At 36.1% G+C, this 18431-nt stretch overlaps 1 protein-coding gene across 4 annotated transcripts in view; it reads right to left on the minus strand.

Annotated features, from left to right (window-relative positions):
• Window positions 1-4294: 4294 nt before the first annotated feature.
• The window catches only part of NUP35 (nucleoporin 35), a 31818-nt gene continuing 17681 nt past the window's right edge, over window positions 4295-18431 (minus strand). For 3 of the 4 annotated variants that reach the window (XM_023730501.1, XM_023730504.1, XM_023730503.1), the window contains 5 exons: window positions 10906-11047; window positions 8653-8722; window positions 7531-7680; window positions 5929-6093; window positions 4295-4947 (listed from right to left, as the gene is read on the minus strand). In XM_023730501.1, coding sequence (XP_023586269.1) covers window positions 4870-4947; window positions 5929-6093; window positions 7531-7680; window positions 8653-8722; window positions 10906-11047 — 605 coding nt within the window. In that variant the 3' untranslated portion in view covers window positions 4295-4869. The remainder of the gene's footprint in view (window positions 4948-5928; window positions 6094-7530; window positions 7681-8652; window positions 8723-10905; window positions 11048-18431) is intronic. The other variant, XM_004375441.2, reaches the window with a different exon arrangement.

The raw sequence follows: 18431 nt of genomic DNA on the forward strand, positions 1-18431 counted from the left end.
CTACAAGGAAGACCAGTTAATACGAGTATCATTCAAATTTATGCACCAACCACTAAGACCAAAGAAGAAATTGAAGATTTTTACCAACTTCTGCAGTCTGAAACTGATCGAATGTGCAAACAAGACGCATTGATAATCACTGGTGATTGCAATGCAAAAGCTGAAAACAAAGAAAGAGGATCAGTAGTTGGAAAATATGGCGTTGGTGACAGAGACTGCTTAATAGAATTTTGCAAGACCAACAACTTCTTTAAAAATACCTTTTTTCAACAACAAAACGGCGACTATACACATGGACCTCACCAGATGGAATACACAGGAATCAAGTCCACTACATCTGTGGAAAGAGATTATGGAATAGCTCAGTATCATCAGTCAGAACAAGGCCAGAGGCTGGCAACAGAACAGACCATCAGTTGCTCATATGCAAGGTCAGGTTGAAGCTGAAGAAAATTAGAACAAGTTCACGAGAGCCAAAGTACAACCTTGAGTATATCCTACCTGAATTTAGAGACTATCTCAAGAATAGATTTGATGCATTGAACACTAACGACCAAAGACAGGACAAGTTGTGGAATGACATCAAGCACATCATACATTTAGAAAGCAAGAGGTCATTAAAAAGACAGGAAGGAAAGAAAAGACCAAAAAGGATGTCAAAAGAGACTCTGAAACTTGAACATCAAGTAGCTAAAGCTAACGGAAGAAATGAAGTAAAACAGCTGAACAGAAGATTTCAAAGGGTGGCTCGAGAAGATACAGTATTATAAAGACATGTGCACAGACCTGGAGTTAGGAAACCAAAAGGGAAGAACATGCTTGGCATTTCTCAAGCTGAAAGAACAAAAGGAAAAATTCAAGCCTCGAGTTGCAATACTGAAGGATTCTATGGGCAAAATACTGAACGACACAGGAAGCATCAAAAGAAGATAGAAGGAATAAGCAGTCACTGTACCAAAAAGAACTTGTCAACATTCAGTCACTTCAGAAGGCAGAATATGATCAAGAACTGATGGTAGTAAAGGAAGACATTCAAACTGCACTGAAGAAACTGGAGAAAAAGAAGGCTCCAGGAATTGATGAAATATCAATTGATATGTTTCAACAAATGGATGCAGCACTGGAAGTGCTCACTCGTCTATGCCAAGAAATTTGGAAGACAGCTTACCTGGCCAACCGACTGAAGAGATCCACAGTTATGCCTATTCCGAAGAAAGGTGATCCAACCCAATGCAGAAATTATTGAACAATATCATTAACATCACATGCAAGTAAAATTTCACTGAAGATCATTCAAAAGCGGCTGCAGCAGTACATCAACAGGAAACTCCAGATATTCAAGCTGGATTCAGAAGAGGACATGGAACGAGGGATATCACTGCTGATGTCAGATGGATGCTAGCTGAAAGCAGAGAATACCAGAAAGATGTCTACCTGTGTTTTATCGACTATGCACAAGTACTTGACTGTGTGGATCATAACAAATTATGGATAACATTGCGAAGAATGGGAATTCCAGAACGCTTAGCTGTGTTCATGAGGAACCTGTACATAGATCAAGAGGCAGTCATTCGAACAGAACAAGAGGATACTGCATGGTTTAAAGTTAGAAAAGGTTTGTGTCAGGGTTGTATCCTTTCACCATACTTATTCGATTTGTATGCTGAGCAAATAATCCAAGAAGCTGGACTATACGAAGAATGGGCCATCAGAATTGGAGGAAGAGTCACTGACAACCTGCAATATGCAGATGACACAACCTTGCTTGCTGAAAGTGAAGAGGACTTGAAGCACTTGCTGATGAAAATAAGACTACAGCTTTCAGTATGGGTTACACCTCAACATAAAGAAAACAAAAATCCTCACAACTGAATCAATAAGCAACATCATGATAAATGGAGAAAAGATTAAAGCTGTCAAGAATTTCATTTCACTTGGATCCACGACCAACGCCCATGGAAGTAGCAGTCAAGAAATCAAACAACACATTGCATTGGGCAAATCTACTGCCAAAGACCTCTTTAAACTGTTAAAAAGCAAAGATGCCACTTTAAGAACTAAGTTGTGCCTGACTCAAGCCATGGTGTTTTCAATCATATTATATGCATACGGAAGCTGGACAATGAATAAGGAAGACAGAAGAATAATTGATGCCTTTGAATTATGGTGTTGGCAAAGAATACTGAATACACCATGGACTGTCAAAAGAACAAACAATCTGTTTTGGAAGAAGTACAGCCAGAGTGCTCCCCTGAAGCAAGGACGGTGAGACTTTGTCTCACATACTTGGACATGTTATCAGGAGGAACCAGTCCCTGGAGAAGGCCATCATACTTAGTAAAATAGAGGGTCAGTGAAAAAGAGGAAGACCTTCAACAAGATGGACTGACACAGTGGCTGCAACAATGGGCTCAAGCATAGCAATTGTGAGGATGGTGCATAACCGGGCAGTGTTTTGTTCTGTTGTACACAGGGTCGGTGAGTTGAAACTCACTTGGTGGTACCTAACAACAACTAGGAGGGTCCAGAGGACACTTCTTTCACCAAGCCTGTGTAATATATATTCATGAGGGGAGCCCCCACATCCTTAAAAATCTGTGGTAGCTGTTCTCTGCAGCCAGGAATAGAGAGGGAACTGCTGCAATCAAACTGGGCTCCCTGAATTCAATGGTGAGAGTGCCAACGTGGCAAGGGCCAAGTGGCAACCTTTAATTGCCAAGGACAAGGCTGATGTGGTTACCATAATTAATGAGCTTAAAAGTCTTAATACCTTTTATTTTCCACTTTAAGCTTTAGCAACTTTGGTTTTAATAAGGAAAGAAAATTCCAAAAAAAAAACCCACTGCTGTTGAGTCGATTTTGACTCACAGTGACCCTACAGGACAAAGCAGAACTGTCCCATAGAGTTTCCAAGGAGTGGCTGGTGGATTCAAAATGTTAACTTTTTTTTGGTTAGCAGCCAAGCTCTTAACCACTGCACACCAGGGCTCCTTCTAGCTATCAATTCTCTGAAATAAAGAACCTATGGCAAATATTCTCTGAAGGTAAAATAACTCTCAAACCAGCTGCTCCACAGGAGAAAGATATGGCCATCTGCTTCCACAAAGATTACAGCCTTAGTAGCCCTATGGGACAGTTCTACTCTGTCCTACAGGGTTGCTATGAGTTGGAATCGACTTGATGGCAATGGATTTGGCTTGGTTTTGGTTTGAGATTAAATATATAGTTACTTGTACAAATAAGAACAGATAAAGTTAAAAGGGAGAAAGTATAGTACTTTAATCTCCAAATGCTCAGACAATGTAGATACAGCATAACGATAAAAAATGGGGGATAGGGGAGATGGGAAGAACAGCTGCAAAAAACACATTTATCAACAATTATATTGATAGAAGTAGTATTAGCATTGTTATTCTAAGACTGATGTGTGTGTGAGATAAAGTAAATGATTAATAACGGTACGTTCTGATTCTACTGTTATGTGTCTTTGAAAAACAAGATTCTAGGAGATAAGGATGTAATAATGAATGAAGGGAATAAATTACTAAGAAAAAAAAAAGAAAACCTGTAGCCATGATTTTGAATTCTATCAGTATGAACTCATGAAATGTTTCATTATATGTAATACTAAACTCAGTAGCAATGAGCAATTCCAAGCACCCAGATCTGAGAAATAAGGAGAAATGGCTAATCTTTGGTATGGAATAGAAAATGCAAGAAGATGACCCTAGAACATCTTGTCATAGAAAACAGTGAAGAAATGATCAAAGACTACAATGGTCAAGTTAAAAGGACTTCACAACCAAAGACATGACAATTTAAGCTTCAGCTTGTTTAATAATTATAATAGACTGAAACCATTAAATATACTTAATTTCAGGAGTTCACAATGAAATAAAATTAATTTATTGGTGACCTCCAAAGGATGATAGGGAACCAACTCATTATCTTGAAAACTGGTAAATAAGTACATATTCTGCTTTTTCTGTATGAATTAAATCTTTGGGTAACCAAATACTAGAGAAGGAAAAGTGTTTTTTTATAAAAACTCTCAATTAAATGAAAAGAAATAATAAAATCAGAATATCACCCTTTTGTAAGCTCCAATGAATTCATGGATCCTTGATGAAAGAACACAATATTACCCACAGTCTTGCCAATGAGATCAAAGCTGACTCTGATCAAGCCTCTGGATCCTGCCAACAATTTAAAAAATACAGAGAACAGAAAAATATGCAAAACAGCGAACACTTAGAACTTCCGTAGTAAAAATAAATCACGCTTTCAAAAAATGTTCAATACATATAATTGACAAAGTTTATTATCAAGAAATGTGACTTGAGTAGTAAATTTTTAAAAAGACTGTTCTGGTTTTAAACACTAAAAGATGACAATGCACGACAGAACGTATACAAGCAAGGATAATGAAAATCTTCAATGCTATTAAAAGACCATAATTCAAACTTCTAATTATAATCTTTGTGCCTTAGTAGAAGCAGCTGTACAGTTCCACTTCATAAAATTCATCCCCCTTCTCAAGAAGACCAAGGAGCCTTACGATAAACTCCATCATATAATTTACAGTAATCAATGTTGGTTTTTTTATACTTAAGCATGCACTATCACAGAAAGCATAAAATCCTATTTACAGGGATTTTTAGTTTCTTAAAAATGTATCAACCATCTTTTAAAGTGCGAGCTACAGATATGTTGTATCCTTAAAGAAAAAAGGCTTCTAAAAGAAGAATGAGACAGCATCCCAATACTGCCAGGAGTGGTTATATAACTAACCGAAGGAAACAGGCAGTACTCCGCTGTTTTAGTGTAGCAACCTACTTTTTTGTAGTTGAGTTCTTAGTTTTTATTATACTACCAGCCGAACATGTACTCCATTGCTTTTGATACAAGACTTTCATCTTTTTTTGGTGTTTGTCTGTCAGAAATAACCTATTAAAAAACACACATAAACAAAAAAATTGTTAGGTTATGGTTACTTCATTGTCATAGTTCTAGAGCTAACAGCTAATTTAAAAGAGTCAAACAACAAAATGCACTTATAGCACTGAATTGTATGCTTAAAAGATTAAAATAATAGTTTCAGAACCACTCTACTCTTTTAAGAGTGACAAAATCTCATTCCTCTGGCAAGCAAATTACTCCTGCTCCTTAAATTAGGAAACCAAAGAAACAAAAACACAAAGCCTGTCAGAGATGAGGGTTTTAAAATATTGGTTTAAAAGAAAAAAAAAAGCTCTAGAATGATCTCCAAATTTCAGGGGAAATCAAAAGACTAAAGTGTCACTACCTGTCCTAATAAAGCACAGTGTTTATTTCCTGTGTTTCAGGTCCTGTGTCAACAGCCGGGCAAGTTCAGAACTCCTGGCTAATTAAGTAGGGGGCAATAATATACTGAATGACACTCACAATACTTCTACTATTCTTCAGGGAATGTAATGAGCTTCTCCCTTAAACTTTTTTGACATAAGAAATTGTCCTCTCTGAATAATGGGAGCCAGTACACGTCTTCTTTTGATAACCAAATGTGCACTCCAACCTGAGGCTCTCCATTTGTGGTATCATCAGATTTAGTTATCAACTTACAGGGTTTTGTCCCCTCATGCCAGAAATGTTCACAAGACAAACTTTTGATGTATGCAAATATAACTTAGAAAAAACTAGAGTAACACACTCTCAAAATGTTTTTTAAAAAACAGCAAAGGATTTTTTTTAATTCCAGGTAACTTTCCAATTGACCAAATTCTAATTTTAAAACAGTAAATTCAAGAATGTAAAGTTAAAAGATTTCATCAAAGCAATCACCTCAAAAGGAAATATTCAATGGCATACAAATTAATTCAATGAAAAAGACTTATACTATGCACTTCAGTTCTTTAAAGTACATTTTTTTAATCCAATCCTTGAAAATACCTGATAGTCACTAGTAGAAGCTTTATATGCTGTAGCAAGAGGTCTCATGGTAGAAATCCTAGGAGTACTTCCAGGTTGGGTTGGTGTACCTAAGGTTTTGATTGGTGGTGTAAAGGCTAGAGATGGAGATGATAAAGCACATCTGTCACTGTTTTCCATAACACTCTGGAGAAACAAAGATAAACAACCTCTCTGTTTATAAACATAATACATACTATCCAATATTATATCCTACTTACAATGAAAATTTTATTAGAAGAGGTAAAATGGGACATAATTGGTCTTTCAAATAATTTTAGGCTTGAGAAAACAATACACATTAGCTAGCATTTGAGATCTAACACTCAGAGATCACGCTTCAGCAGCCTCAAGTACCCTCGATGCAATATGGACCCACAAGGGTAAGAACCTCCAAATACTTTATGGAAAAATCAGCAAGGAAAAAAAAAAAGAATTACTAGGGGAGAGAGGGATAAACATCTGAGTCTGACACTATTTAGTTCCCAGTAACTCCAAATACAAGGAGTCCTGCTTCTGCAAACATCTTTTACAGCATAATATAATAATTACACAATTACACAGCTAAAGTAACAGATAATAAAAACAGGAACCATGTCTGCTTTGCTCATTAACGTGTGCATCAGCACAAAACAGTGCCTCGTATACAGTATAAGTTCACGTATATTTATTCAAAGAATGTTCATGGTGATTTTACAAGCCACAAACAAATGTTTAAATTCAGTTTAGTATTGTGAAGTATACGAATATACAGTAATTTTTAAGTATGTTAAAATCAAAATGTTCAGCCATTTAAACGTTAACCACTGGTTACCACTGATGTGAAATATGTCATCTTGAAATAGCACTATCTCTTTAAAGTACTTAAAGAATATGATTTTGTCTTGCACAAGTAACAGAAATGGGTTAGAAGCCAAGTCGCCTAGAATCCAGACCTCACCTTTAACAACTCTGGACAAGTTAAATAAGCCCTTTTTGGCCTCTATTCCTTTATCTGTGAAATGAAGACGTTGGACTACACTATCTCTCAATTCTAAATTCCTGTGATTATGTATCTTTGGCTTACCATTAACAAGTATACTATAAACATCGACATACTTTACAAACTAAGAAAAAGAGGCACAGTGAAGCAAAGTGACATAACCACCAATGTTAATACCTTTAACTGCTATGTATCATTTAAAACTTTGTAAACTTCTATTATATATTAAATTATACAGTCGTATCTTTATACACTGAGCACCAACTGAAAATTCTGAAATTTAGTTCCTTATAAATGATCAAAATAAAGTGTTTTATCCCTTAGAGGAGAATGCTTCGGTTCCTGCAATTAAACTTACATAAAGGGTTACTAAAACATAAAAGCACCAAAAAGTAAATAATTGGGAAAGTAGTATGATTTAAAAATGAAAAAAGAGACTAGCAGAAATATTTCAAGTAATTTATCTAATTACTCATGCAATCTTGAAAGTGACACCATTAATACAGAGCCTGAAAAATAGACTTGGGAGTGGACATCCAAGTTCAAGAGTCCGTGCTCTTCATATAGATGAAGCTATTTCCCTCGTATCAGCAGCGACTTACTTTATCTATACATGGTTTTACGCCAATCATGATGGACTCTCCAAAAATCCTACCATCTTTACTTAAGGCTTTCCGGGCTTGCAGTTTAGATTGATAACGAATATGCATCCAATTTCCTGTGTTAGACATCTGCAAAGAATGAAGTTGTCTCTTAAAATATATAAAAGTTAAACATAATGAATTTCATTAGAAAATAGATGTGACAGTAAATCTACTTCTACCTTTTATTTGGTGTCCTGTAACAAGATGTATTCTAAAGTTCAACAAAACTCCTATATAAACAGTTTCAATAATCTCTTTCTTGCTATCAAAAAAAAACAAACCATTGTCATCAAGTTGACTTCAGCTCATAGTGACCCTATAGGACAAAGCAGAACAGCCCCATAGAGTTTCCAAGAAGTGGCTAGTGGATTCAAAATGTTAACCTTTTTTTGGTTAGCAGCCAAGCTCTTAACCACTGCACACCACTAGCTATCAATTCTCTGAAATAACATATGGCAAATATTCTCTGAAGGTAAAATAACTCTCAAAACATAATTGTTTCTTGTAAAAAGATTATATCAACACTTGCCATGAAGGTTTTGTAAACTGTATTCATCAATATAATTTTGTGTAAGAGGTAAGTAAAACAATCTCTAGTAATAGAAAAGAGTTTTGTTATTTATAACTTATTATGCAAGGTAAGTTAATCTTTTTCAAAAGTCCTCCATAAGTTAAAAAAGTCCAAAAAACTCTGCAAGCTGAGGAACTTCCCCCTTTTCCTTTATCCCCAATAAAACAAGCTCAAATCAGAAAACAGTAATATAACATTTGGTGTAATCTACCTTTTTTTTTAAGAAACTTAACTGTTTAGGGAAAAAAGGGGCAGTGATACTGAAACTCTCAACTCTCTTCCTTATCTTGTGTCTTTATCCCTTTTTTATCAAACACTATGCAACTTGCAGCCTTTCAACTACAAAGAATATATTCTATCAACACTTAAAAAGAGGAAAAAAAACCCTACAAACTTTTAAATTTGAAAAAAAAAAAAAAACAAACAAAAACTAAGAAGCAAAGTTTCCCTAATTCACAGCTTATCTTTCCTCAGCCTAATTCCTAAATTGAATAAAAATTAAGCCTTACCACATGTTTTAAGATATTCCCATATTGTGCAAATTGCAATAGTATATAGGAAGCAGATGCCTGAGGAAACCTGAAAAAAGAGTTGTCCAAACAAAACAATCAGCTTCCACAACACATACAAATGCAAATTACTACACTTAACAAGTGTTTCAAGATAAATTCCCCCCTAACTGTCCAGAACATTAATAGGTGATCCCTGACCATCCTGTTTCCCCTAAACCAGCTAACTCTTATCACTGTCCAGTTAATTACCCAAAAGCAAGTACCTTAAAATTAGTTCTCATTCAGCTATTCTTCTCCATCCCTAGATTCCATCTCTGAAATCCCTAAAGTTCCACTCTCATTGCCAATCACAGCCGTTAGGAAAACTATGAAGTTGCACTTTTACACACAGTTTTACAGGTGTGTGTGTGCGCGTGTGCGTAATCTTAAATAATTATTACACTGTTATTAAAAGAGAAAAAAATCAAATTATAGTCATATCTTTATACATTGAGTACCACCTGAAAATTCTGAAATTTAGTTCCCTGTAAATGATCAAATGCGGGAGAAAGATGTGGCAGTCTTCTTCCTTAAGATTTACAGCCTTGGAAACCCTATGGGGCAGTTCTACTCTGCCCTATAGGGTTGCTGTGAGTTGGAATCGACTCGATGGCACTGGGTGTTTTTTGGGTTACATGATCAAAATAGAATGTTCTATCGCCAAGAAAAGAATGCTTCAGTTCTTGCAACTGAACTCATATAAAGGACTACTAAAACATAAAAGCACCAAGAAGTAATTGGGAAAGTAGTATGATTTAAAAATGAAGAAAGGGACTAGCAGAAATACTTCAAGTAATTTATCTAACTACTCATGGAATCTTAAAAGTGACACCATTACTACATAGCCCGAAAAACAGACTTGGGAGTGGACATCCAAGTTTAAACATACAGCCATTTCATGAGAGAATACAAAAATTTAAACATAAAAAGAAAAAGAAAAATCAAGAAGCCAGTATAATTAGTAGGGATATGGGGCTGAATGTGGGCTTTCTAGAGAACAAGGGAATGTAACGATCCTGCTTTTTTACATAAGTGGAATCAATGACACACAGAATCTCTCTAGAAAGATACACAGAAAAAAGGTAGCAATCATTGCCTTAGAGAGGAGAAAAATTATAGCTGGGGACAAGGTGGGAGGGAGACTTTTCACTATATTTTTTCTTACACACTTTTTGAGTTATTAACTTTTAAATAAAATGAATACATAAAATCCAGTAAACATTTATGGTGCATTTTTCTTCCTTCGAAGAGCTCATGTGGTATTTTTTACACAAAAAATACAGTAAAATCCAGTACTGGTATGGAAAATTAACTTTCAGAAACAAGCCTTATGTAGTATAACTAGTTGTGAATTTCTGAAGTTACCTGCCTATAACTCAGCATCCTCATCCATAAATTATGGTTGATAGGATCTCTAAGGTACCTGACAATACTTTTTGGACCTAAAATTCCATTCAAAGTGCATCTAGGACTGTCACCCTCTGTTTTTATTAATATTCTATTATTTTGTTAGTATTCAACATTGTGTGACTAGCAAATACTAACCCTGTGATATAGTATATATATAAATGAAGTTCAATTTGTTAGTTCAAAACTGTGTTTAAGTCCACCAGAAGTGAGAAAAAGCCACTAGAAGGAGGTAAATCAAACCAAACCCATTGCCGTCAAGTGGGTTCTGACTCATAGCAGCAACCCCGTAGGACAGAATAGAACTGCCCCACAGGGTTTCCAAGGAGCAGGTGGTGGATTCAAACTGCCAATCTTTTGGTTAGCAGCCATAGCTTTTAACCACTGTGCCACCAGGACTCCAGAAAAGAGGTAAAGGAGCTCCCTAAGTCTTAAAGGGGTAACTGCACTCAAACATTCAGCAACTATGCTGAAGAGAAAATAATTTGGAAAGAGATACAAACATAAATAACAAAAAAACTATAAACAAATATTGAACCCTAGTCAATGATGTGCACACTAAAATGTCACGGTGATAGGTACCGATATCTGCAACTTATTCTGAAAAGTATCAAAAAAAAAAAAGGAGATGACCAGATGGAAAGATAAAGCAAATGTTGCAAACTGTTATCTGGAGAATCTACGTGGTGAGTATGTGGGTGTTTACTGGGCACATCTTTCAACTTTTCTGTATGTTTGATAATATTCGTTATAAAATGTTGGGGCAGTACTTTCTTCAAAAGGTAAATGATGCAGAAATCTTACCCGAACACAGTCACCCAAGTGTCATCGAGGTGATCTTCTGATGTCAGAGAATCTCCTTGAGTATAAAAAGGATCCAACTGGGCAGGAGATAATGTAGTCTTTCGTGGTTGACCAATATTTGCTGGACTAAACATACTTTGTCCTACATTAGTATATTTAGTAAGTTAGTTACCAGTATAAGCACCCTGGTTTATTTTAAATCATAACTCTTAGTTTTAAATGAAAAAAGTACACAGTATAAAAATTTGGCAATTACATAAATAGTCCAAAATACACAACCGATCAAATAATAATTTCACACTACCACACAATCTAAGAGGAAGTCATTAATAAGTGGACATAGTTTATGATTTTGAAAAATTATTATTTTGTTATTTATCATAAATTTACTAAATGTTGTATTAACTTCTGGTTAAGCCTATGCCAGAACAATCTCCAGTCAACCTCACAGGTTTCTACTGGAATCATCTTCCAAATCTACCACTTCCATCATGGCCCCTTTGCCTAATAAACTTTCGATAACTCCTCATTACCCACAGAACAAAAATTCAAATGTCCTCCACAATACGGTTCCAAACTTATTTTTCCAGTATCCTCTAAACCGTATCTACCTAGTCTCTAAGATGTGGTTGCAGTTTTCCTTTATCCAGGTCATTTCTACCTAAAATGTCTGCTCCTGTTCTTTGTTTCTTCTCCTTCAATAATAGCGACCAATTAACTAGTGCTTACTACCTATCCAACACACCTTGCTAAACACTTTAGATGTTCATTTTATCTTAGAGGCACTACCACAGTGAAACTACATTTCTCAGAAGGAGAGGCTATTTTTCTTTCAACTTTGTAGCAATAATGATTCACTCATCAAGAAATTTTTTTTTTTAGGATTTAAATATGCACCAAGCATCAATTCTAGGTATTGAGGATACCACTGAACAAGTTAGATCAAAAAAAAAAAATCCCATCCCTCATGGAGCTTAAATTCTAGTGGAAGAGAGACAAATAACTAAATACTTAGTATGTTAGAAAACAGAAAATGCTATAGGAAAAAAATAATAATAAAGCAGAGATGGGAGATAGGGATAAGCTATGCACATGTATATTACTCTCTGCCATCAAGTCAATTCCGACTCATAGTGATCCTGACCCTACAGGACAGAGTAGAATGCCCCATATAGTTTCCAAGACTGTTATTTTTACAGAAGCAGACTGTCCCATCTTTTTCCCACAGAGCAGCTGGTGGGTTCGAACCGCTGACCTTTTGGTTAGCAGCCGAGCACTTAACCACTGTACCACAGGGCTCCTTATGTATGTGTACAAAGGGGTTAAATTTAAAAAAAGAAAAAAAAGATTTCACTGAGGTGCCATTAAAGCAAAAACCTAAAGGAGGTTGGAACAAAATATGCCAATATCTGCAGAAGTGCACATCAGGAAGAGAAAACCACAAGTACAAAGGCCTGAGAAAGAACAGACCTGCTGTTGGAAGTATGTGGGAAGAGGGTAGCAAGGAAGACACCGTTTGCACAGAGCATGGAGGATTTGAAGTCAGAGTAAGTAAGAGATGAGAGATGTTACCATAGAGAGGTAACAAAATGTCAGATCATAAAGGAAAGCCTGGTAAGCCACTGTAAAGACTTTGGCTTTTACTTCAAGTGAGTTGGGAAGCCACTGGAAGATTCTAAGTAAGGGTGGCACAACAGGACTTAAAAATCGTGAAAGGATAATGAAAGTTAGCATTTAAGTGCTTACTATTGTATCACTCTTTGCATGTGTAATTGTATTTAATCCTAACAACCGTATGAGATAGGTCCTATCAGTAGTTCCACTGAACAGAGCAAGGATAAACAGCATCCAGAAGGAAAGTTGGAATTCCAACCTAGGCAATCTGAATTCAAAGCATGAACTCTCAGGCAGTGGTCTAGTTAACACTTTTGTTTACTACAGCAGTGGTTCTACAAGTGTAGTCCAGAGACTCCTAGATCCTCCAGACCCTCTCACGGAATCAGCCAGGTCAAAATAATGTTCATAACAATATAAGGTTTCATTTGCCTTTTTCACTTTCATGGTCTCATGAACATACAGTGGACTTTCCCAGAGGCTACTTGATGTGATTCAGTAGATTCAGACTGAATGCAGAAGCAGATAGGAGAATTCAGCTATATTTTATTAAGACAATTAGAAGATCTGAAAAACAAAACAATGTTACTCTTCTCATAAAAATGTTTTCTTTCACAAATCAGTTATTTTTCCTTTTTTAAAAACAGTTGTATTTTCATTTAATTAAATACTTTAAAATTTTCACACTTTTAATTTCTAAAGCAGTAAAATATCAATAACTATAATCCACAGAAACAAAAGTTCTTTGACCTTCAAATTTTAAGAGTGTAGAGGGGGAACCCTGAAACTAAGAAGTTTGAGACTCACGTTTCAACAAGGCCTTGCAGATGATTAACACTCCTTTCTTACTAACTGATTTTCTGAAGGCTCTCTGCTCAACACATCTAACTATATGCTGCCTTGCCATTTGTCCTGAATTCCCACTGAGTCCAAAAATCACTCTTTAAGTCATTCTAAAGTGTTTATAGTCAAATGAATTTCTCAAAGCTAGTTTTTCAGATATAAGAGATTCTCTACAGAGGAAAAAAAACAGCTTCCCATTGTCCTTACGGGAGATTTACAATCCACATTAGCATATGTAAAACTCTTAGAGGTTATTCAATAAAGAAATACTTATAACTTCATTTAACTCAAAATTTCCTGTACTTACTCTTTACCCTGTAAAACACACATTTTGGTAAATGTTGATCTTGTGTCAAGTACTTCCGATATGCCTTATAAATGCCTGACTAACAGGAAGAATTACAGGAGCCAAGTCTATCAGGAAATAAATAATAAAGCCATTTATTCAAAATCAAAGCTGAAATGTAAAAAGGGTTACCTACCGAGTTCTAATTTCCTATTCGTGAATATAGAATGATTTCCTCAGAGCCACAGAAAAAGAAGCTATCTTAACAAATAAGCTATATGCAATAACCAGACACACTGACCCTACAGTGACACAGTTAACCCACCACAAGTAAGGACTGGAGAGTCAAGTTACTCTCAATGTTTTATTATAATTCTCAAAAGGTCAAAGTAAATCACAAAAAAAACTAGCCTGAACAGTCCCAAAAAAATTATTTTGGGGGATTATCTTATTCTAGTTCCTCATATTCCAACTGCTACTAAATTACAAAGAATAGTGAAAATATTTTTCATGTACAGGCAGGAAAAAAGCAGTACATCTTGCTTTTTGGAAGGCGATGTGCAATTGAGTTAGGAGCCCAGAACTGAAGAGCAGAAGATTAGTGTTGCTAGACCTGGGCCACTTACCTTGGTAGAGAGCATCATGTAGTAGGAAGACAGTAGCTTTGGTAGTCAGTTCACACTGCAATTCTATTACTTACTGTCAGAACTAGAATGAGTAACTGAACCTCACTTCTCAAACATTACCAGAAACCCTGGTGGCATAGTGGTTAACAGCTACAGCTGCTAACAGAAAGGTAGGCAGTTCGAATCCACCAGGCACTCCTTGAAACCCTATGGGGCAGTTCTACTCTGCCCTATAGGGTCGCTATGAGTCAAAACAGACTTGATGGCAGCGGGTTTTCTCAAATATTATAAGAAAAAAAAGGAAGAGGAAGGACAGTATAGATCATAATGATAGCCAGCATGTGTTGAGCACTTATACTATGTAAAAGGTGCTATTCCAGGTACTTTACATGTATTCATATTTAATCCTTCAAGCAATTTTTATGAGACAGAAATTACCATCTCCATTTTATATATGGAGGAAAGCAAAAAATGCATACACACAATCATAAAAAGCAACTGAAGCCTGATATTGAGGAATATGGTGATAAGAATCAGAAGACATACCTAAAAGAATCAAGAGCAGTTGCTTCTGGTATGGAATGGATCTGGGATTGCTTTGTATGTCTTATAGAAGTATCTGACTTTTATTATTTAATCTTTTTTTTCATTATTATTATGTTTTATAGAACTTTTGGCTTTCAAAATTGCGTTTATGCTTAATAAAAATAAAACTGACAATACAAAGCAAATAATTTAAAAGCATGCCATTAACTACAGACACACTGTAATATCTAACAATTATTCTTTTTCTCCATCACCACCTGTACCCGTTGCCGTCGATTCTGACTCATAGCTTACCCTACAGGACAGAGTAGAACTGCCCCATAGGGGTTTCCATGAAGCGGCTAGTGGATTCGAACTACCCACCTTTTGGTAAGCAGCTGAGCTCTTAATCACTGTGCCACCAGGGCTCCCCGATTACCACCAAAAAAAAAAAAAACCAACCAACCAACCAACCAAACAAACCCATTGCTGTCGAGTCAATTTTGACTCATAACGACCCGATAGGACAGCGCAGAACTGCCCTATAGGGTTTCACAGATGCATTTAATTGCTGTTGATTCCAACTCACGGCATCCCCACAAGTGCGGAGTAGAACTACTGTTCTGTATGGTTTTCAAGGCTGTGACCTTTTGGAAGCAGATCGCCAGGCCTGTCTTCCGAGGTACCTCTGGGTAGGTTCAAACCACCAACCTTTCAACTAGTAGTCGAGTGCTTAACCACCTGCGCCACCCAGGGTTCCAATGTATTTTAATAGGTTCAACTACTTCTAAAATAAGGCCAATTTAAAATGCAACATCCCACTTTGACAACTGCTGTGTTTTAAAATGATTTGTCTATATTTACTGGAAACTAACTTATCAACTATGCCTTTATGAAGGCAGCAGAAACACACATTTATACAAACAACACACTTACATAAAGTTACTTCTTACTACAAAGCCATGCCTTCAACACACCAAAGACAGTAAAAGGTATTTTATTATAAAATTTGAGGCCAGCTAAAAATTTTGTATTCTGTATTATCGTTAAGAAGATACAATTTAGTTATGCTACATCATGTAATAACCTTCAAGCAAGAAATTAAATAAAGGCTCAAACTGAGACAACCATTATGACCTTTAAAAATAAAACAAATCAAAATTAAGTCTCAAATGAAAAAGCAATCTAATTTTTGCCCTGTCAACTACTCTGAAAAATATAATTACTTACACATAATCTAAAACTATTTACATAACTTTAGCATAATTGCTCCCCACCTTGTTAATGTTTAATTGCCCCACTGATTTTACTTCCTTTCAATCAGACTTCTGGTACCTGCATGCTATGCTTTATAAGATGAAAATAAAGTGCACCTATCAAACCACATCAAATTGGACTATAATGTGTCTACCTTGATAAATCACTATCCACACACTCTTCATAAAATCAGATTAAAATGAAGGGCAAAAGACCTTATTACTCTTTATGAAAACATCTTCAATTAAACAATAGATTCAATTATTTCAAAACAGACCACTAACCAAAAGAGCCAGAAAGAATGGTAAATTTAAAACAGATATATAGCAAATGAAATCTGAGGTAAAAAGTTCCTGTCAGTGTTATCTTCTTGCCATGAAACGAAGTAGCCCAGAAAGCATAATAAACAACAGATACAACATCATCCAATCAAACACGGTAAACTAAACACTGTATTCATCTTTAATCCCTCCCAGAACACCTAATGACAGTCTCTGTAGAAAGTCTCTGGTTTTGGAGACCACAGATGAAAGGTGAGACAGAGGCTTCTGGCTGAAATCAAGCAAAACTAGTTTAAAATATGTATTGTAAGGGATGACATCCTATGCTTCTCTTCATTCTAGGCAGCCAGGTAACTGTTACTTTCCCACTCTGTCCCCAAGAGATCAAGAATCTAATCTCTGAAGAAAAGGAAGCTGAAAGGTTCAAGGCTCATGAGTTCAGCCACAACAGACAGCACTAGTAAGGGAACTGAATAAGTGAAAATCTGCGTATTGAAAAGGAGACTTCCCTTTCCTATACTCAGAGCACCACCTTAGACACTAAGGCTGTGTATTAAAATGATTCTTCTTTATAAAAAACTTAAAAGTTCAAGATACTCCCCACAAAGACAAACAACCCCATTAAAAAATGGGCAAAGGACATGAACAGACGCTTCACCAAAGAAGACATTCAAGCAGCCAACAAACACATGAAAAGATGCTGGGGATCATTAGCCATTAGAGAGATGCAAATCAAAACTACAATGAGATACCATCCCACCCCTGCTAAAATGTCACTGATTAAAAAAACAGAAAACAACAAATACTGGCAAGGATGTGGGGAGACTGGAACCTTTATCGACTCCTGGTGTGACTGTAAAATGGTAAAACCACTATGGAAAACGGTATGGTGCTTGCTCAAAAAAACTAGAAATAGAACTACCTTACAATCTAGCAATCCCACTCCCAGTTATATACCCTAGAGATCTAATAGAAGAGACATAAACAGACAGGTTCATGTTCATTACGGCACTATTCACAACAGCAAAAAATTGGAAGCAGCCAAAGTGCGCATCAACAAATGAATGGATAAACAAAATGTAATATACACACAATGGAATACTAAGCCGCCATAAAGAATAATGATGAATCTTCGAAACATCTTATAACATGGAAGAAATCTGGAAGATATTACACTGAGTGAAGTAAGTCAATTGCAAAAGGACAAATATGGTAATGATTTCACTTTTATAAAAAGAAAAGAATGGGTATACATACAGAAACCAACATTTATTGGTGGCTGCCAGAGATGGGTGGGGGAGAGGAGAAATCACTCTCCAGATAGTAGACACTTGCTATTTTTGGTGATGGAAAAGGGAACACCAAACGTGCGTGAAGTGCACACAGCTAGACCAGATAAATGATGTCACTAAGAAGTACACAAGAAAAAGGGAGATTTTTGGTAAATTCTATGACATATATAATTTTGCAACAACAGCAAGCAAAAAAAAATATGTGTGGTTACATATGTGTGTATGCATATACATGCATAGGTATATGTACATGTGTGTATATATGTGTGCATTTGTATGTATGTGTGAGCATGCATATATATTCATATATATATGATAAAGCACAGGGGGCACAGTTACAGATACTTACACATAACCAAACACCTCACAGGATTGATTTTCTGAGTTTGAAGGCTTAGGACTATAGTCTGATGGGACAACTCAGTCAATAGGCATAATATAGTTCATAAAGTTTATGTTCTACATTCCAGTTTAGTGAGCAGTGTCTGGGGTCTTAAAAGCTTGAGGGTAGCCATTTAAGATGCAACTATTGGTACCTACTCATCTGGAGCAAAAGAGAAAGAAGGTAACCAAAGACTCAGAGAAGAAACTATATAGTTAACAGGAATAATAGTCTACAAGAACCACAGCCTCATCTAAGAACTAGATGGTGCCTGGCTACCTCTACCAAACATTCTGATCAGGGCCACAATAGATGGATCCTAACAGAATAGGAGAAAAATGTAGAACAGAACTCAAATTCTTAAAAAGTCCAAGTGCTAGAAGCTGAAAGAGGCAAGGAATATCCGCTCAGAGCCTCCAG

This window comes from Trichechus manatus, unplaced genomic scaffold, assembly GCF_000243295.1.
Source record: "Trichechus manatus latirostris isolate Lorelei unplaced genomic scaffold, TriManLat1.0 scaffold00037, whole genome shotgun sequence".
Lineage (NCBI taxonomy): Eukaryota > Metazoa > Chordata > Mammalia > Sirenia > Trichechidae > Trichechus > Trichechus manatus.